This window comes from Mustela putorius, unplaced genomic scaffold, assembly GCF_011764305.1.
Source record: "Mustela putorius furo isolate JIRA1106 unplaced genomic scaffold, ASM1176430v1.1 tig00003867_pilon_pilon_pilon, whole genome shotgun sequence".
Classification (NCBI taxonomy): Eukaryota; Metazoa; Chordata; class Mammalia; order Carnivora; family Mustelidae; genus Mustela; species Mustela putorius.
Window position 1 is genome coordinate 22,697,501 of NW_025422019.1, and position 22,671 is coordinate 22,720,171.

Sequence of the window (22,671 nt, forward strand, 5' to 3'; positions counted from 1 at the left end):
GGCTTAAGTGGGTAGAAGAAGAATCAATGAAACAAGATGGGATTGGGAGGGAGAGAAACCATAAGTGACTCTTAATCTCACAAAACAAACTGAGGGTTGCCGGGGGGAGGGGGTTTGGGAGAAGGGGGTGGGATTATGGACATTGGGGAGGGTATGTGATTTGGTGAGTGCTGTGAAGTGTGTAAACCTGGTGATTCACAGACCTGTACCCCTAGGGATAAAAATATATGTTTATAAAAAATAAAAAATTAAAAAAAAATTAAAAGATGATTAAAAGAAAAAAAAAAAGAAACAGTAAAAATTTTACAAAAATTATGGCAAAAATTCCAGAGAATAAAAAACTTACAGATTGGAAATGCTTTGTCTTTACAGAAGTCTATTTTAATTAAGTTGCTAATATGTCTTCATTTCCTAGACGTTTTCAGTACTTACTGAGATAGATGTAAGTATCTCAATGGGAAAATTTTCCTTTATCTTTTATTTAACTCCTGTTTTAGCCTACAAGATTCTACAGACCATAGGATATACCACCTTTAGGAAGTTTTCCATAAATTTCTGAGAGGAAAAAAAAGTCAAAGAATGAATAGAGGTGGGCCTTTTTAGAAATGCTGTTGGTGTTTTTCTTTCTTTATAGAAAGGATCTAAGCTTACATAAAAGATGTCCAAGATATTAATGTTTTATTTACAAACAGCAAAATCTTTATAGCCTTGTACTTCAAACTGTACAAATTTATCTAAGACTCAAAATTTCTACCAAGCTTACAAAATAATTTGTCAAGCCAGCATTACCTCCCAGTCTTCAGGGTGAAGGGTGGATATCCTAGCTAAATTAACCCGCTGAGCCACCCAGGCGCCCCTATCCTAGCTAAATTAGTGAACACACATAGAATTTCATTTTTTTTTACTGATTTCAAGAATGATAAGTTGTCATTTTCCAAATGCAACTTTTGTTTTGACATGTTAATCTTATAATGTCTATTGTTAATCTCCACCTTTCCTCCCGGTAAGAAAAAAAGATTAACAAAAAGATATGAAGCTGTCCTTGCATAGGAATATCAAAATGTTAAGTATATTTCAGGTGTGAAATCTACAAAATGTTCTCATAACCTTCATTCTGCCAAAGCAACACTGTACAGATGTGCCTGGCAGTCAAGTAGCTATTAGAACTGATCCCTGTTGCTGTGATGAAATAAATGCAAAGACCAACCAATGTCACTGATAAGATATGGCTATCAAAGTTAGGATTATTAGCTGGAACATTCAGTCACAGCACAGGAACTGACACTTTTTGAAACGAAACCAAGAACCTTCCATGTTACATTTCAGTCCTTCGTGAAAATTTCTAGATCAAAATCAGAGCAATCCAAATGTACCTGCTTACAGAGAATGTGCAAGTCTATTGTCCTAAAATTGTCCATCTTCTAGCACCTGAAATCACATGACAGAGAAAAGTAGGCAGATGGCCACTGTCACTTCCAATTTAAGTTTCACTCTTAACTTAAATCTTAACTCTTGAAAATCGTAACTCTAATTAGCTCTAAAAAGTCATGGTGGTCTTAGATTGTCTTAAACAGTAAACTATAAACAACAACAACAAAATCAAGGATATTTTTCATTTTAACACTTCATTTGTCACATGTGGGAAGTGTACATTTTATCATTCAAGGTTTGATTTAAAATGAATCTGAATTGAATGAATAATCTCCTCATCCCACCAAGTCAGGAGAGACCGCCACTCATTACCACTCATGCTGTAATTAATTTCAGTCTGTATCTGCTTTTATTTTCTCTCCTTCCTCCCTGCTCCATTCTGCCCTCCACCACCAGATTGATTCTCCTAAAATATCTTTTCAGTCATGTTATTCTTTGGCTCAGAAGCATTTCCTGCCTCTTAGCTGGTCAGAATTTCCTCCAAGCCCATTCACTTCACATTCTGGGTCTTTCATTTCATGACCTCTCACTTTCCACTGCTCCTCTGACCCTATTCCCTATGACCAAAACATCCTGTAACGATCTACATAATGTCCCTTTCATCCTCTTTCTCTAGTACTTGATTTCTTTTTCTTTTTTCTATGGAATTCCTGGTGGCTGAAATATCCTCCCCCACTTTTCAACATTCTTCCTTTAAGATCTAGCCCAAATACCTTCTATACACAAAGTTTTCCAGGAACACTCACATAAACACCTCTCTTCCTCCCTGTGGTGATCCATTACATGGACATTCTCCAATAACCATGTATTTCTTTAGGTCTGATTTGAATTTAATTAAATTAAATGTTGCAAAGCATTTACATTTTTTGTTCATTTATATTCTCTCCAAAGGTAGATTATGAACTCTCTAAAGGCAGTAGCCACTTTCTAATATTCCTTTTCTCTCCTAAGATAGCTAGCACAGTGTTTTTCAGCTAATAAACATATAATTAATGTTCTCTAAATCAAGGATTTTTAAAATATTTGAGAAGTGAACAGATTGTGTACGTGACTAAACAGGCCCAGAATCATTACTGAACATGTCTAAAGGTGACTGAGTAGTAGTCAAATATTTGGTTTGCTTGATTATTAAAAATATTGTCTATTTATACCAAAGCTATATTATTGTGTTACTTAATTGGTTGTTCCTAAGCCATGAAATTTATAAAATACACTGTTTTAAAAAAGTATAGGCATATGTAGGCAATTTGAAAATATAGTCTTGCATATAAATATTTATAAGTAAAACTAGATATAAACAAGTTTCTCTGTGAATACAGATATTTCAAGGGCAACTCCAGAGAAGTCAGTTTAAATGATTTACAAAGTAATAAACAATATGCAAGAAATGCAATGACATTGGGGACATTGATATTTTTAAGGCACTCTGAATGACATGACCAATAGCCTAGTAAAAATCAAATATTACACAAGTCTCTAATGTCCTGTTAAATCTTATATTCTGCCATATAGCACTATAAACATATAATTGTAAATCTACATTTTCCATGAAGGTGAATAAGTAGCTTAATTTAATTCCCGTAATGTTTAAAATGTGGTTGACAATTCCAAGTTCAATTTTATCATGGAGGTTTTAATATGTGAAAAACAGAAATAATGTTACTGAGAAAATTAAATCAACAACTATTTTTAAATCAACAGTAAGTTTTTAGGTTCTGCTTGAAGTGAGTTTGACATATGTTGGATTTATCCTTTTACAGCGCCGTATCCCAGGGCAGTTTGGTGTTAATACTACATACTGTCACTTACCATCTTTCAGGATGGTTTCTCTCTCTGTGCCATCTATCTTCTGCCGGCCAATTAGGAAACTGGTGGTGTCAGCAAAGTAGATATAATTGGTTTCTGCGTGGAAATCTAAAGCACGAGGGTTTACCAGATTCTCTATGGGGATCATGTATTCATCAGCTATCTTGGTATTCAAGTCCATTCCTCTAACAATTCCTGGGCGTCCTTTCCCATAAAAGAGGAACAACTCATTCTTCGGTCCTGCAGAAGAAAGATTACAAACACAAACAACTGAGGCTGTCTAATCTTCTTTACACTGCAGAATGCCACTGTTTAATTAACTGGCACAATTAGCGTTTTTTAAATTCAATACCAAAAATTAAACTCTAAAATATGCCAAATGTATCTTGATGCAAGAAGTCCAGCTAATTGCATTACTTTAATTAAGACAGAAATTACTTCCGTGAATGGGTTATATTTAGTTAATTATTCTTTTGTCTATAACTGTCTGTATAGCAAAAACATGACAGATCATTGGATAACTGGTAATAGTAAAATGGACATTTATTAAAACATCCAGCACATTTAATTTTACAATTCATTACAATCCATCTAACACATTCTGTAGATACTAACTGTAGCATTCATTATGTCTGACAATGCTAAAAACTTCAGAGTATTTAGAACACCCTGCCTCAGAGTTTGAGTCTAAGGCTGTCAAAAGCAAACAAATAGAATCACACAGTATCACAAACGTGCAGGAGAATATATTACATATGTCTAAACAAGTGATTTATTTATTTTTTTAAGAAATGAAATAAAATGCCAGTTATAGCTTCACTTTTTTCTTTACATCTTAATTAGAATGTAAGAGGTTGATGTTGTCTGCCAGTAACTCTGATGTACAACACAGCCCTTATCAAAAATGAAACAAAACAAAACAAAACAAAAACAAAAACTCCAAACAAAAAACTATTTATCAGGTTAATAAGCTATTGTGTATATATACCACATCTTCTTGATCCATTCATCTGTTGATGGACATCTAGGTTCTTTCCATAGTTTGGCTATTGTGGACATTGCTGCTATAAACATTCGGGTGCACGAAAATCAATTGTAGTTTTTTCTAGTGAATTGACTCCTTCAGACTTTCATGTGGAAAAACACACTGTGCTCTTTAATTTCTAGAGCAATTGACTCAGTTTAGTTTATACCATTTGAAGAAAATGCTTTTTTTTTTTAAAAAGATTTTATTTATTTTTTTGACAGAGAGAGAGAGATCACAAGTAGGCAGATATTGTGGGGGGAAGCAGGTTCCTTGCTGAGCAGAAAGCCCAATGCGGGGCTTGATCCCAGGACCCTGAGATCATGACCCGAGCCAAAGGCAGAGGCTTTAACCCACGGAGCCACCCAGGTGCCCCATGAAGAAAATACTTTATATAAAAGGGAAAACGTACTGAGTTTTAGTATAAATGAGGATACAAATAACTCAATTATAATTGGGTAACAGTACCATAAGTGAGATTCTTAGCAAAGCAAGATAATTAAACTATAAAAAATTTGGAGAAAAAAGAGGAAAAAGATGAGCAATTACTTATAAACTCAATACCCTCAATACAAACAATACTGTCCGTTTAAATATTTTCTTTCTCTCACTTTCTTTTAAAATTTATGTTACTGAATATTAAATGTATATAAGCTGATATTTATTATATTTTAGTATATTTAAAAGAAACAAATTTCATGCATCTGGCAGAGATCTTAAAAATATTTCCAGAATACTGAAAGGTATGCATGTGCCCTAAACCAATTCTCCACTCTTTATTTTCTTATTCCCCTTTCATCCCAAAGACATCCAATATCCTGATTATTTTATCATGTATTTTGTCAAGTTTTAGTACATATAGTACATGTATTTCCCAACAGTACATTGTTTGATTTTGCATGTTTGAATTGCATGTGTGAATTCTTCTGTGAATTAATTTTGTTCTTATTATACCTGTAATATTACCCATGGTTGTTATAGTCATTGTTCACATATTTCCACTGTTATATTGTATTCCTTCATGTGACTATTTCAAACTTAATTAATTTAGTTATTTTTCTAATGCACAATTAATTATGTAGAAGAAGAAGCTCAATTCTATATTCTGCTTTTATTATCAAATCTTAGCATCAAAATTATGTTCTATGTTGACCTATTATTTTAAGCCTTACATTCATTCTTTCAGTATAGTCAGCATATGATAATTTGTCAAACTGTTCCCAATTGGTTTTATCTTTTCATTATTATAATAATACTGAGATAAGCATGTTTTTCTCCAACCTAGCATTTTATACATTTTCTTAGATGATCTCTAAGTATACATTTCTAGAAATGGAATTACTGATGAAGAATATTAACATCCTTCTTCCTCATTGCCCTCATAGTCTTTCAGTGTCCACCTACTTTCAAGAGTATTTTTTTTAAATAATATCACATATTATTTAAAAGTAGTGATTTATTTGAAAATTAACATTTATACCAACTTTATATGCATAAATATTTCTGTTTTTTAAAAACAGAAATCTTAAAGAAAATTAAAAATAGTATAAAAAATAAAAATAGGAATCTTAGGGATCCCTGGGTGGCTCACATTGTTAAGCATCTGCCTTCAGCTCAGGTCATGACCTCAGGGTCCTGAGATCTAGTCCCTGTTGGCTCTCTGTTCAGTGGGGAGTCTGCTTCTTCCTCTCCCCTCCGCTCATGTTCTCTCTCTCTGTTTCTCAAATGAATAAATAAAAATCTTAAAAAAAAAAGGAATCTGGGGTGCCTGGGTGGCTCAGTGGGTTGAAGCCTCTGCCTTTAGCTCAGGTCATGATCTCAGGGTCCTGGGATCGAGCCCCACGTCGGGCTCTCTGCTCAGAAGGGAGCCTGCTTCCCCCTTTCTCTCTGCCTTCTTCTGTGCCTACTTGTGATCTCTGCCAAATAAATAAATAAAATCTTTTTTAAAAAAAGGAATCTTAAAAAAACAAAAATAAAAATAGGAATCCTATATACACTTCAGTATCTCATTTAAAAAAATAATATCTAATTGTCATTAAAGTCTTCAAAACATTATTTCCTTTTTTCCAAATGATTTTATTTATTTCATTTGACATAGAGAGAGCAGGAGTAAAGGAGCGGGAGAGGCACACTCCCTGCTAAACAGGGAGCTCAATTTGGGGCTCAATCCCAGGACCCTGAGATCACACCTGAGTTGAAGACAGACACTTAACCAACTGAGTCACCCAGTTGCACCCTAAAACATTATTTTCAATGACAACATTGAAATTATTAAGAGGCATTAAGAGGCAACGATATAGTCAGCTGCTTACCTATTGTCAGATATTTAGATTGTCTCTGGGTTTTTATTATTACAAATTACATTTACAATGAATTTGTTCAGTCAAAAGAAGGATAATTTCTTTAAGGATACTTAAAACTTAGTTTTATGTTTTTTTTAAATATTTTATCAAATATCTTTTCTTTTTTTTTTTTTTATTTATTTTTTTTTTTAAAGATTTTATTTATTTATTTGTAAGAGAGAGAGAGTGAGAGCGAGCACAGGCAGACAGAGTGGAAGGCAGAGTCAGAGGGAGAAGCAGGCTCCCTGCGGAGCAAGGAGCCCGATGTGGGACTCGATCCCAGGACGCTGGGATCATGACCTGAGCCGAAGGCAGCTGCTTAACCAACTGAGCCACCCAGGCGTCCCTCAAATATCTTTTCAACAGTGATATCAATTTCCAATTCTATTAACAATGTATAAGAATACTAGTTTCACCATACTCAATCTGTTAATGATTTTTTTTCTTTTAAAGATTTTATTTATTTATTTGTCAGAGAGAAAGATCACACAAGCAGGGGGAGCAGCAGGCAGAGGGAGAAGCAGGCCTCCCACTGAGCAAGGAGCCAGATGATGCGGGACGCAGTCACAGGATCCTGGGACCATGACCTGAGCAGAAAGCAGATGCTTAATGGACTGAGCCACCCAGGCGTCCAGCTAACATTTCTTTTTAATTGACATTTTCATTGGTAATTGATAAATCTAGTATTTCATTGGTTTAATGTATATATGTATGCCCTTTGTTTTTCATATTTTATAAGAATTTATTTATTTATTTGTTTGTTTGTTTAGTGCAAATAGTGGAGGGTGGATGCAGGGTGGTAATCTCAAGAAGACTCCCCACTGAGTGCAGAGAGCCAGCCAGGACTTAATCTCACAACCCTGAGATCATGACCTGAGCCAAAACCAAGAGTCAGATGCATGACCTACTAAACCACCCAGATGCCTGTGTTTTAAATAAGAAAAAAACAATTTTCCCATTGTTTACTTAAGACACTTATTTTAGTTATTCAACACCTACTTTAAAGTTTCTTCTAGTGTGTTTTCTTGTATGATAGACAACTGAAACTAAAAATTACGGTTCACAGATACTCATAGAGCAAAGGGCCTGGTGTTAAGTACTTAAAATAAGATCTATTAACTCATGCTTATAATATGGAAATGAAGGTGCCTTTTGTTACTTCTATTGGTTTTTATCTGGAGGAGAAATTGAATTTTTCCACATTAGTGTTCTTCCTTTGAGTTTTATCAAGCACAAGGAAGAGGGTGTTGTTTTGTTCTGTTTACCAGTAGGAAACTATCAGTTGTGGTAAATTTCTAGAGCTAATAGTCATGGTGCAAGTTGTGGAAATTCCTGGGTATCAGTTAAAATGATGTGTTTTTTTTTTTAATTTTTAATTTTTTATTTTTTATAAACATATATTTTTATCCCCAGGGGTACAGGTCTGTGAATCACTAGGTTTACACACTTCACAGCACTCACCAAAGCACATACCCTCCCCAATGTCCATAATCCCACCCCCTTCTCCAAACCTCCCTCCCCCCAGCAACCCTCAGTTTGTTTTGTGAGATTAAGAGTCACTTATGGGGGGGCGCCTGGGTGGCTCAGTGGGTTAAGCCACTGCCTTCGGCTCAGGTCATGATCTCAGGGTCCTGGGATCGAGTCCCGCATCGGGCTCTCTGCTCAGCAGGGAGCCTGCTTCCCTCTCTCTCTCTCTCTCTGCCTGCCTCTCCCGACTACTTGTGATTTCTCTCTGTCAAATAAATAAATAAAATCTTTAAAAAAAAAAAAAAGTCACTTATGGTTTGTCTCCCTCCCAATTCCATCTTGTTTCATTGATTCTTCTTCTACCCACTTAAGCCCCCATGTTGCATCACCACTTCCTCATATCAGGGAGAATGTTTATAGTAGCAGTGTCCACAATAGCCAAACTATGGAAAGGACCTAGATGTCCATCAACAGATGAATGGATCAAGAAGATGTGGTATATATACACAATGGAATACTATGCAGCCATCAAAAGAAATGAAATCTTGCCATTTGCGACAACATGGATGAACTAGAGTGTATCATGCTTAGCGAAATAAGTCAAGCGGAGAAAGACAAAAATGATGTGTTTTTTAAGTGACTATTGGCATTTGTGGTTTCCTGATGCCCTGGCTTCTGAATGTGGCAGGTCTTCAGTTTTAAGCCAGGGTAGTTCAGTGGTGGTTTTGAAGGATGTTCTGAGGATTGAGGACTGCTTCAGGATTTTCACTGATTGTGTAAGCACCTATTTATTTGCATTTGATCTTTTCCTGCTTAAAATAACTAGAATTGTCTCTGCTAATGTAAATGTGTCATGATCAATACACTACATTAAGGGTGATTGAAATTTAGGCAACTGTGATCCTATTTTCCTCCAAAAGTATGTATGTATGTATGCATACATGCAAATCTGTATGTATATATGTGTAGATTGCATTTTTTATGGCATGCCGTCACTTTTCAAGTGGTTGCCATACCAGTTTAAAGGCTGGACACACACACACACACACACACACACACACACACACAACTTAACTCACCTTGAGGCTTCTCTCATTTATCCAGAGGATCTCTTGATCATGAGACCCAGCATTTAATACAAAGTTAGAATTAAAAACAAAATACTAATATATATATATATATATATATATATATATATATATATATTATCAAAGTGGAGCCTCCTGGATTATTGATTTAAAAATATTTGTGCTACCATTTAGACTTAAAATTTTAACAAAATAGTGATCTAATGTCATAGTCCTCAGTAAGCACATGACAAGAAAGTCAAAGAGATGGCAAGACAGTGACCAGAGAGGGAACACTAGCAGAAATAAAAAGCCATTGCTATAACAAAATGGAGACACAATGGGCACTGTAAAAAGCAGTCATCATAACTTCAAAATTATGGTACTGAGAGACATTTAAAGGACAACAGTCTCCACATGGACATCATTTCCATAAGGATCATTCCACTATATGTGATTATGAAGACCCAAGTAAAGACCTAAACTTAACTAATTTGGGGGCAACAATCTAAGTTTATAAAGTCATGTATAAATTATTTATTATTTAAATAAGAAGCAATTAAATTATTCAGCATATTTCAAAAATAAAACAAAGGTATGTCTGTTAGAAAGCTTTTCAATAAAATTGTTAAAGAGATTGATATTTAATTAGTTTAGCTCCAGTTACCTGGAAAATTAAATAATGAAATGAATTTCACTCCCCAGTGATGCTGGATAAGATGAAACGTTATTTTATGTGGATTTCTGTTGGACTAAACAACACACCTATTACTAGAAGCAACTTCTTAATTCATGTAACAGAAAATATGGTCAACCAAATACTCAGGATCATTAGATCAAAAACTTTCTTTAAGGAATTAGGGAAAGGATCTTCCTAAAATATGTTTCCCAGGGATCCATAAATTTAATGATTCTATAGCCTGATTCAGTTTCTCATTCATATTATCACAAAACAAAACAAACAAAAAACCCCTGAATACTGAGAAAAATAGCTGGTACATTTTGCAGGCAAATTTCACCTGTTGAAGTCTTACAATATTGCTGATGTTGATGTTGCTAATTAATAAACAAAAAATCTATTCTGAAGCAGAGGCTGCTGGCAAAATGTTTGATTTTATCAACATACTTTTGCACGACCTGCCATCACTTCCCAAGTTGAAGCCGGTCCTGCAGCGACAGGTCCGTGTTTTGTAACTGCTGCTGAGTAGACAGATGTGTGAGCATCCCCCGGGCATTCCATATGGATCCACTTCACATGCATGGCTTCTGACTATGAGAAATAAAAAAACAGCACACTTGAAAATTTCCAAAGACAAGATAATTATGAACATCAGCGGTATGTTGAAACGTTTGCAGTGCAAGGAGAGGGAATCCTACCACAAATCTTTATACCCAGCTATTTATTACCATAATCAATTGGAAAAAGAGTTTTAACCTCACAGAAATAGAGGTGGGAATTTGCCAAAGTCCTCCTAAAAATATGGTTAAGAAAACAATTCTGTTTTTATATGAATTTAAACTGTTTACATGTAAGTAAAATATGTTATATGATTTTTTAGATGCATGCTTGTTCTTTTTCAAACTACATATTTCTGCATTGCAGAGAAAAAATAAAAATAAAAATACATGTTTCTTATAAATATAAAAAGATAACTGTAAAAATATGCCAGGTTAGGTCATTAAGCAGAGAAAGTATTTCTTTTGAAATAATCCATTATATGGGCACTTAACCTAGAAGATATAGGATTCAGTAAATATCTTTATTGAGAAGTCCTGAGACATTTTTTTTTTTTTAAGTTTTGAGTCCACTGCCATTTTGAGAACTCTACCACAAAGTGAATGTGTGTGTGTGCACACATAAATTTCAAAAGGAGTATGCTAGTTTACATGTGGAGATTAAGACATAGAAGGACATTTCACAAGTGTAGAAGTTAGAGAAGGAAAAAAGAAAAGGAAAAGTACTGTGTGAAGAGAATGAGAAAAAGATGAATTAAAGAAAAAAAAGCTATTTGGAATAGTATCAGTAATATTTTATATACTTTTATAATATTTCTTTTATGATCAACACTTGAAATTGTGACAAATAACATGGCAATTTTCTTTTAATTTAATAAACAGTTATGCTTTTAAAAATTGTGACATGTTTGTTTTGTATTCCTGATTTTCTAAATGAAAAGCTCTTTAACCCCCACTCTTGTCTCCCATAGCCTATTGTCAACACAGTAGCCATACTGATTCCTTTAAACAGTCAGTCATATCATGAGATTTTTCTGCTTAATGCTTCCTGAGGACTCCTCATCTCAATAAAAATGTAAGGAGAAGGTTCTAGAATTATCTCTAGGGCCCTACTTATTAGAGTCCTCCTTTGTTTCTCCAGCCTCATTCTTCTACCTGTTTTTCCCTTTTTCATTCTGCTTTAGACACACAGGTCTCCTTGCTATTCCTTGAAAAATCTAAGCATGTTCTTCTGCATGGGTTTTCTGTTTGCTGATCTCTTTACCTGCCATGGCTGTGCCTTACTTCTTCAATTATTTCAAGTCTTCATTTAATTTCATTATTTCAGTGGGTCTTCCTCTGACCATTCAATATGAAATTTCAAACCACCCTAAAACCTGAGACTTCCTCTATGCTTTATTTTTCTCTATAGCACTCCTAATCTTCTAAAATAATAATAATTTACTTGATCATTTTAAAATTATGTTTTCTCTGCTGGGATGCAAATCTCATATAAGCAAGAATTTTTCAGCTCTTTTATTCACTGCTGTGTCTATACAATAATGCCTATACAATAGTTTCTGATACACAGTAAATGGTCAATGAATAACTGACAAATAAATAAATCTTAACACCAAACTCTAATAAGGTTACTTACAGAACTCCAAATTTAAATGTACTGTAAAGAGATTTGTGAAAATACATTGTCTCAACTAAATCTATGTTAATATTTCAATAATTCTAAAGTAGTTTCAATTTGAAGCACAAAAAAGGGATGAAAATTTGGGGTTGGTTATTCTTGTATGTCACATTATTCTATATATAATTGAACATAAATTGTATTGATGAACAAGGATCACTAACTTACTCTGCAAAAATAACTAGTTTGTGTCTTTAAGAAATAATTAGAAACATTACAACCTCTCATTAAAAGTTATTTTTTAAATTAATTTGTATCAAAGAATAACTAGGGTAAGTTAAGAGATCAAAATGACTGCAATAAAACTGGGTAGATACTGTAAGAGTCACCTGATTTGAAATGTCTTCCAAAATGATACCAAAAACAAACAAACAAACAAACAAAAAACTTTAGCATCTTAGCATCTGTCTACACACATTATGATTGAAAGCTCTTTCCTGAATCTAAATCTAGCCATCATTTCAATTCTGTGGTTGTAGAAACAATTCACTAGGAACTGAACAATTTGTCATTTAGACTTGTGCAGGGAGTGCTATTCCATTTTATCAAGCAGACATGTACACTTTTGCTATCAAAAGAATTTATGACTCACCCACCTTAATTCCATACAAAGTACAAGGACCATAGCCCATTCAGCCCACCATTTTAAAGGCAATGAAGAAGTCTTGTGTCTTACCTGCTGGTTGACTTCTTTTTTGATAAATTCTGATTCCTCGAGCATTTTCCATTTTAATTAATGAATGAATATCTGTGCCATTAAATCGGTTTATCCTTATGATATTGAAGTTATCAGAATTGGTTGCATATAAATAGTCTTCAAACACAGTTATGCCATAAAGATGTCTGACCTATATGGAGGGGCAAAAATAACTATGATTTTTAATTATGCTGCTTTCAACTTGAAAGAAAAACTGATTGCTATTTACTACTGTGGGAAAATTCCCATAGTAGGAGAGTCACACACATATCATCATTTATTTTCTCTCAAAGAATTAAACATTTCACTAATTTAAATTTTTTCTCTGAAAAGAAAATATTATGCAGTAGTAGATAAAGCAGTTCCAAATGTGTGGAGAATTTTATTCATGGTTCATTAAGAAAACATGTTTAGTAGCTACTTTTCAAAGGCAAGTGAGAACAAAACTTCCAAGCATACTCCATAAGACGCTTATGGCAGTGTTATATAAAATTTGAGATTTTTTTATGGACTGCTTGTTCATATAATCAGGAGATACAAAATCTAAAGTATAGCTCTGGCTATGTAAAGACTGATGAGAAAACACCTTTAAAATTTATAAGTTCAAAATATATATATATATATATATATATATGTATATATATATACATATATATATATATAAAATCCCACTTTTTTTTTAAACATTTTATTTATTTATTTGACAGAGAGAGATAACAAGCAGGCAGAGAGGCAGGCAGAGAGAGAGGAGGAAGCAGGATCTCCACGGAGCAGAGAGCCCAATGCGGGGCTCAATCCCAGGACCCTAGGATCATGACCTGAGCAGAAGGCAGAGGCTTTAACCCACTGAGCCACCCAGGCGCCCCTTAAATCCCACTTTTTTAAGCCACTAGTTACATTTAGATGAATACTTGTCCCAGAATGGCAAATAATAAATAATGAAACTATGTATTTGGAATATTTTTTTTTTGCTAAAGACAGCACTTTACTCAGAAATCACATGTTTCTAAAGCCTATTCATACTGAAAATGTAACTAATGGCACTTGAACAATATAACTCTCCAAGGCAGAGGTCCAGGGAATTGAGTGGAGGGATGGACATCTTGCAGTCATGGCAAGTTTTGAGTAAAGCAGAGGAAGATTGAGTTGGCTCATTTTCTCATACATGCTAAGTACAATGCTTTTTCCTCCTATTATAGTTAATTTAAAATGTTTCTGTGTCAGGGTGGGGTGGGGTTATAATTTGATTTGCTGTAGAGATTCTGTTGGAAAAATCTTTCACAATTCTTTGGCATTATATGGTACTTTTAGTATAGATTTATAGTTAAGAGAATTTGAAAAGTATGTACGGTTTGATTGTAGGAATTTATTTTTTTTTAGTATTTTATTTATTTATTTGAGAGAGAGAGGGAGAGAGAGAGCAAGGTGGGGGGAGGAGCAGAGGAGGAAGGTGAAGCGAATCCCACTAACCAAGGAGCCAGACTGGGGGCTCATCCCAGGACCTTGATCATGACCTAAGCCAAAAGCAGACACTTAACCAATTGAGAAATGTAAGATAGGAATTAATGAGGAGCCCAAAATAAAACCCAAATAATGTTTTCCAGCGTAAGGGTCATTCCCCAGTGTGTGTGTGTGTGTGTGTGTGTGTGTGCGCGCACAAGCGCGCATGTGAGTGGGAGTGTGAGTGTGTGTGCATGCACAGGTGCATGTGCCAGAGGCAAGGGGTGGGGGTGTCATGTGTTCATTTACTAATATCATTTGCACATAAGCTGACATCATATTCCCTAGATAAATCCAAACCCAAATTTGACTTGAGCAAAACTGTTTCCTTATAAAAATTGCAAGTAAACTCAATTTTTCCATCACAATTAATCTCATGCCTGTTTTGCCCAAAGTTTGGAGCCAATCATCTGGGAGTATGGTTGTGGCATACCTACATTGCTCTTTACATAATCGCCAATCCACACCCAAGAGGGAAAAGCACAGCCACAGAAGGGACAATTGGGCAGGGAAGAAAAGATGTTCACACAGTAAAGATGAAATTGTACTCAATGTCCCTGTTCCTTCCTTCAGAAGAGACTGTTTTCCATAAAGTAAGTACACTGTTGCCTGCTCTGCTACTCCTGACACAGGCGGGAGGAGTTAGAGTTGTGGCTAGACCATTCTGCCTACAGCCCAGATATTTAGAAAAAAATGTATCTGTGTTGGATGACTTAGTGGCCCAGTAAGCATATGTTTAGGGAATCAGAAAAAAAAAAAAAAAAAGAAAGAAAGAAAAGAAGCGAAAAAAATGAACAATTGAAAACCAAACATTAGAAAACTTTTTTAAAGTAATCAGGAGGAAAATTATTTGAATTTTTATCCTTGTTTCAAAGTTTAGAGTTTTAATTACATGTAGGTAAAAAGATGACCTATCATAATCATTTTAGAGATTAGATCCTCTAAAAGTCATAACTAAGGCTTTTCAAAGAAATTAAGTTTTTTAGGCAAAAGAATGAAAGATATAACTGGCCTCATCTCTAATATTGCAAACCTTTCTTTTTTTCTTTTTTTATTTTATTTATTTATTTATTTATTTTTATTCCCAGCTTGGTGCATTTGTTTGTCTGTCAAAGAAGGAAAAAGAATTTTTGTTAAAACTGATTAGAAAGGGAAGGTAACTTTAAGGGATCATTACAGAATACTTTTATCTTGGATTGCAAAAGAAAGAAAATGGATTCACATATTTCGTCTCCATATAATAAGAATCTCACAAGAAATTAGTGCAATCACTGAGGTAAAATTGAATTTGAGAAAGTACATTAGCAAATAAGCTTATTTCTACTTAGAGATCTCCTTTAAGTGTCTATTGAGTGTTATCTGCAAAACCTTGTAATTCAGTAAGGCAAAAACTATACAGATGGGAAAGATCTTGACCTCTGTGACTTTCACAGAATTCTCATTCTAAGAAGCACTTGAATATATCAAAAGGCAAAATTTAGTTCAACCTTTGAAAATAATAAAACTATTTTTCTGAGCAGTCATTTGCTTTTGTTAGCACAGTATCTCGAAGGTCACATGGGATAGAGGATAGTATAGCTCCTTATAAATAAACTATTTAAATTATATTTTAGTAAGTTTTATTTTTAATAGGTCAAAACATCTGTCTTATCCTAATTCTTTTCTTGCAAGTGTGGGACTTTTGCTTTTGCTTATTGTTTTTATTTTATTTTTGTTGCCTTTTGTTTTGTGTGCTTTGCTTTTAATAGAGCAAAGGAGGAAGTCAGAGGCATTATGGAATGCACTGTGAAAAGAACATTCTCCCATATTGGAAATACATCACAATCTTTACGACCCTTTGCAGCTTGACTTCATAAGAAATTTTCAACATTCCAATTCAAATTTTAGGTCTTCTTGCTAGTATGACGCCATTCATTTTATCACCTTAGCTGCATTTTCTAACAAAATTGTACTTACTTGTCTGCCTTGAATGATAGTATGTCTGTTTTTTCCTTGATAGTCCACCACTTCCACACAGTCCAAGTAAAGATCTACCCAGTAAACCAATTTGTTGACTAGGTCTAGTGCCAGTGCAGCTGGCTGCTCTGTCTTTGAATCAATTATCCTTGTTCTGTTCAGCCCATCCATGTCACATCGCTCCACTTTGGCCACATTCCCGTAGTCAGTAAAGAAAAGTTTTCTGTTGAAAGAAAACTAAATGTTAAAGGGGGGGGAGCATATTCAATACAACCATCTGTAAAAAACAGAACTTTTCCTTCTAATTTACTTCAGTGGTTACATCTGTTAGCTTCCCATAACCATTTCCATATAATATCACTCATAAACAGAGAAATCTGCTAATGAATATTGCAGGGCATAAGGGAGCAGGTTAACCAACAACTGTAAAATTTCCCCAAAATGGATGATTATGGTGGGTTTATTATTGTATTAGGGGAAATGTTTCTTTAAGCCTCATAGAGCTGATACACAGACACCACAGGAATGCACGCAGCCCATTTGGTATAAGCTTTGGAAGTGAGCCAAGTCACCAGCCCAGGGCACGTGAGCTATCAGGCTTTATCTTCAACCTGCTTTTCAAATTGCCTAGTAATGTCTGTCTCTTATAAAAGCCATTATGTGGAGCTCAATGATGCTATGAGTGGTAGAGAATAGCAAACCTGGAATGGAATTAAGCAGATGGAAAAGCAAATGTGGTGTTTGTAGAAAAGGAAATAAAACATAAATAATCCCCCCAAAACCAATCCCAAATTCTCCCAAATATTCCCAAACCACAAAATTTCATAAAGCAAATGCAGGCCATTACTCCTCATTTTCTCTTTATTTGAAAGAACAAACTAAAAAGCAATGTTGACCTCCAAGACAAAAAATAATCCTTCCGTGAAACACTAATAGTGTCTATCAAAGGTTTAAATACCTCCCAACACCTCAGTGTCTAATGTTTGATTAGTATTCACTATGTTTAGTAAACACAAATCAATTTCAGTTAACCTGACAATATTTTAACAAGATTACCTACTCAGGAGACTAAATTACCTTTGTAAATAGAAGACTATCTTACCTTGACTTAAATACAATCTCAAGAATAATCTGATTTACAGTGACTGAGAAATATTAAGATTACCTAGAGTATAGAATATTTGATTTTACAAACTTGGTGAATTAGTTTTTAGTTACTTTTCTCAACATCCTTGCATTATCTAACAGTATGGGGTATATTTCAAGCTAAACAGTATTATTTAAACTGTAATTTAGCTCTTTCTCCTGCGGTAGGTTTTGACTAATTTTTAAACATTAATGCATACTGTTCTGTAACAGTATAAGCCAGATTTTATTCTGAGAAGATATTTTCCTAAATATTCTTGAAAGACCGATTTATCACAGTAAGTTAAAAATTATCTCCAAGTAACATTCTATTCAGGTGAAGAACTTTTCTATTTTAGTAAAAATAAGTAAAAGGGCATAAGGTGCCACATTTTATTGTTATGCTTGACAAACTTCCGCCCCTATGTACTCACTTGCACTTGCTCTCTCTCTTTTCCTGCTTTCATCTTATATCCTCTTTCAACACTTCAAATCAATTTGCACATAGCTATCCCAAGTTAAATTATTACAAGGAGTACCTAGTTTTCCTATTTCTTACTGTAGAACACTACACACTATTCCTGCTATATGAAGTTCTCTTTTTCATTCTATAAAAAATGTCTCTCCTTTTCTAGTTTCCTTTTCTGACTGGCCTGCTTCACAGAGCTATAGACATGCTGATCCAAGGGTAGGTTTGGAAATAAAGAGTTGGAGGCTCTGGCACACTATGGATAATGTGATATGTATAGACTAGGCATAGTGATATAAAGCAGGTGATTGTGCCAAGTACATGATGTTGAAGAGGAAAGATGAGTCTGGAGTTGGGGACTACCCGGAAGTCATTTTGAGATGACTTAATTACATGTAATCCCAAAAGGGAAAAAAGAGAAGTGTGCCAAGTCCAGAACCATGGAGAATGAAACCAAATAAAAATCAGAGGCTGTGGTCAGAGAGATTACAGACTTTCTAGAAGTCTAAGGGAGAGAAGTTCCAGAATAAAAGACTAGAGTGGTTGGCTGGGTCAATCACTTCACAAAAATAATTCAGATTAAGAATATGTTGAATTCGGCATTTGTTAAAATACCAATAATTTTGAGAAGTTGCTTTGAGAAGTTTAGTTATGGAGGAAGAGTGAACCAGCTGATGATGAAAGCGGTCAGGGAAAATATGATTTATTTTTCTAAGATTTTCAGTGATAATGATCTATTGCAGGAATGATGAAAGTGATTCTCATATTATTCCAGGTCATAATAAAACTGGTTGAGGTAATGCTCTGAGTAAGATTCAGTCAAAATATAGGGGGAAAAGTATAAATATATGACTTATCAAAGTACCCCTGTTTTAATGAAGAGTAAAATCAAAAGAATAGGAGGACTTTGGGTATGTGAAGAAGAAATAGTAAAGAGCTAGAACTGTAAAGAATGTATTATCTTTGTAACCCCAACACACAGTAAAACAAACAAACAAACAAACAAACAAACTAGTGCCCAGTAGAGACATCAAAGATGTTCCTTATACCAAATTGGTCCTTCTCAAAGTTCAGAACACTGACTATGATGAGTTCTGTTCACTTATAATTGAAATGCAAGAAATGGAAGTGTTCACCAGGATAATAGCACTGATACCATAAAAACTGTAAGCAGCAAGTACCCATAGTCACATGGTTATATGCATTTTTTGAATTTACTTGTTTTAATAATTTTTACTCTTAGTTTAAAATCTCCTACTACTGTTACAGAGAAAAGCTTCACTTTTAGGGCATTCTTTAATTGAGGCACGGTTGTATTGTGATTGAAAACAAAAGTTAAGGTTTCTGTCTGAAATCTAACTAAATTTCATCTGAGATACGGGTTGAAAAATCACTCTTTTCTTTCCTATAACATATTTGTCCAAATCTTAGAAAAGTAAATAGTACTTTGTGAACCCCACTATGTCACTGATCCGTACCTCTAAGACAGAAGAGGCGGATTATTTTTATTTTACAGAGGAAATAAGCTCAAAGTCCACGTGATCAGCCATTACCAGAGCCATAGCATGAATGTTTGTCATACCTTTGTTTTTAACTCATTATTTTAAAATAATTTCAAACTTACAGAAAAGTTATAAGAATAGTCGTGTGAATATCTACGTCATTCACTCAGATTCATGGGTTGTTCATCTTTTGTCCCTCTGGCTATTTCTAGTCCTGCTAGTACTCAGGACAGGAAATTGCAAACATTATGACCTGCTACATCTAAACACTCCAGCCTGCATTTTCCTAAGAGCAAGGACCTTCTCTTGCATAACCACGGTACACCTATCAAAATCAATAATTTCAACACTGAAAAAAAAATGTTAACACTGATACAATATATATAGCTTTTATTCAAATTATGCTCACTGACCAATAATGTTCTATGTTGTCAAATTCCCCCCCCCTTTTTTTTCTGATGTAGAGTCTAATCCAGCATCATATGTTGCATTTAATCATTCTTTTTTTCTCTAGGCTCTTCTAATTCGAATAGCTTTTCAGCCTTCCTTTGTTGTTCACAATGTGATTATTTCTGAAGGGTTAATGAGTTGTTTTAAAGAATATCTTCATGATGAATTTGCTTGATTTTTCTCATAATTTTATTATGTTATACCTTTTGAACTGAATTGCCATAGTTTTGTACTTTCTAGTAACTACTTCTGATCTTGGAAACTGGGTTAATCTATGCTCTACTCCAGAAAGTCCATAAAAAATGGAATTCTCCATAAAAAATGGTGGTAGTTTGGAGTCTCATTTACTTCATTTTATTCAGTATTTTTTGAACACTTAATTCTATTAATTTCTAGGTTCTCAGTTACCCTTTCACCATCTTCTCCTACCAGAAAACGAGTTGCTGATGCAGCTTCAAGTACAGCAGAGCCCCCAGTATAGTGCCATGATGAAGTTATGGTGGATAGAAGGGACCATTCCAAAATTTGTCTTATACCTCATTCCCTCAGGATTACAATAATGGTATTTTCTCTCTCTCTGTTCATTCCTGTGATATCAAATTTTTTTTTATCTTATAGCATGGAAAAAAATTAAATTGTGATTGCTCTTCTCTTGTCTGTCACTTATTTTTTGAATGGCATTCTACCTGATTCCCACTAACACAAAAATTTAAATTAAAATAAGACAATACTGCAACTACTAACTGTATTTCTATGACATATTTAACTATTAGTTCATAAAGGACAGCAATATTTCTATCAAATTGTCCTTTATTCATCCAGTTCATTGTTCTTCTGATTCAGCATCTGTAGTAGGTAGGAGTTTATCATGTTGGCTTCCTTATCTCATCAGATACGGGAAACTGATTTTATCTAACATCTTTGTTGGTTATATGAGTAGCCCTGTTTTACTATAGATATATAAGTTTTACTATAGATATATAAGTTTTATACAGTTGGAGATAGTAAGAAACTTTGAGTGTTGTTGGTAAACTTGCCTGACATAAATCAAAAGTTGCAAAGGGAACCCTCATAGACAGTGATAGAGCACTGTGCTTACAGAGTTATGGCTCCAATCATCCTTACACTTTAAAGCAAAGCAATTGTTATAGGTACTGACATTTTAAACATATATTTTATTTTCTTTAGCTGATAAAAATAAGACTTACTTTTGCCAGTGATATACATTTTAAATGATGCTTCTGCAGTTTTGTACTTTGTCCAAATGGACAAAGGGGAATTTAAACACATCAGAGTCCTCTCCATATCTTTTTAACTGCATAGTCAACCTTGGTTTTGTGTCATATTCTTACTCCTAATATTTTGGTAATAGCTTCATGATGGAATTCAGAAATTTTCAGAGTTCTTACAATGAAATTACCTACTATTCATTTTAACTGCTGAAAAATGAGATTACATAGCAAGTTTTAGTTTAGGGAGTTGATGAGATGGGAGCAAATAAAAACATATTACCAGATTAAAACAAACAAACAAACAAAAACATTGTTCTCATTAAGTCCTAGGAAACCATCCATGTATATTAATCACATGTTTTAGCAAAATAATATGTATTTTCCTTGACAAGGATTATATTCGGAACTTTGTTTTTCAGTCATATTTTTAAAATAATTGTTACTCACTGGATGTGGTGAAAAAATAATGATACTGCTATGCTGAAAATAAATAAATTTTAAAAAATTAAAAAATAAATAAAAAATAAAAATAATTGTTACTCAAATAATATCATAGTAATACAACTTTTTTCTTCCATTGTGTATACAAAAAATTGAAAGAGAAAGCAATTTTCCACATTATATAGAGTAATTTAAGTACATTCAGAACTAAAGTAGAAATATTAAATATTTAGCATTGTAATTCTAAAGTGCAATCGTAAATCTGAAAGAGTAATGAGTCTTTGGAGTAAGAGCTTTAAATTCAAATTCTATTAGCTCCTGCTACTTAAGGGATGTGGATGATAAACAAACTATTTTCTCTGCCTAGCCAAGACTGTTCAAGACAGTTATTTATTGATTTTTACTTGTTAAGGTTTTTGCTTTCATTGTTTGAAAAATCTCTCTCAAACTTGGTTTTTAGTTCATACATAAACACACAGAAATTAAACTTGACATATAGACTCTGGCTCTCTGCTGGCTACTCTATATTCTGGAAACATTCCCACTAATGACTCCCCCAGAAGTATACATATATTAGACATGTCACTCAATGTGGCTGACCCATTAACATCCTTATTTACCTCAACCTGCTCCACCCAGATAATGTTCCAGAGAGGGGCAGCTTTAGGTACCAATAGCATCCCTCTCCTTCTTGTTGACAGATAATTAGATCAATGAGGAGCATGCCATAGAAATGAAAACAAATTGTAGGTTTAGCTGAGTCACCAAGATCCTTTCTCTAAATATCTAAACCCAGAAATGTGAAGGCCACCTAGTGGCAGTTGTGCTAACATGGGCAAGAGGAACAGCTGGGGTGAGGATGGGGACAGGGGCAGTGAGAGAGGAGGAATATTGGAATGTGTACATAGAAGTGGGTGAGCCATGAGACAGAAAATCGGAATGAAATGAGCCCTGTAATCCTTGAGTGAGGAATTGGGCCCCACAGAGTCCATCTTTATTTCTTATCTTTAGTTGCATGAACATGTATGATTTTCCATATTATCTCAGGAAATCTCTGTATATTTGAGTTGGCTTTGGTGGGTTTCTATACTTAGAAGTTAAGAGCCATAAGAAACCACTACATTGTTTAATGTTCTATTTAGATCACTCTTGTCCTGAAGATATTGGACAATCAAATATCATACCACTTTTTATTTAGAGTTAACATTAACTCTAAATAAAACAAATGGGAGAAGATATTTGTAAATG

The 22,671-nt window shown here is 34.2% G+C and overlaps 1 protein-coding gene across 1 annotated transcript in view; it reads right to left on the minus strand.

The window, feature by feature from the left end:
* Positions 1 to 22,671, minus strand: part of LRP1B (LDL receptor related protein 1B) — a 1,620,129-nt gene that overhangs the window by 843,398 nt on the left and 754,060 nt on the right. Inside the window, exons 8-11 of the mRNA XM_045066491.1 lie at positions 16,205 to 16,427; positions 12,728 to 12,899; positions 10,264 to 10,407; positions 3,241 to 3,477 (exon numbers count right to left, since the gene is read on the minus strand). Of these exons, the coding sequence (XP_044922426.1) occupies positions 3,241 to 3,477; positions 10,264 to 10,407; positions 12,728 to 12,899; positions 16,205 to 16,427 (776 nt within the window). The remainder of the gene's footprint in view (positions 1 to 3,240; positions 3,478 to 10,263; positions 10,408 to 12,727; positions 12,900 to 16,204; positions 16,428 to 22,671) is intronic.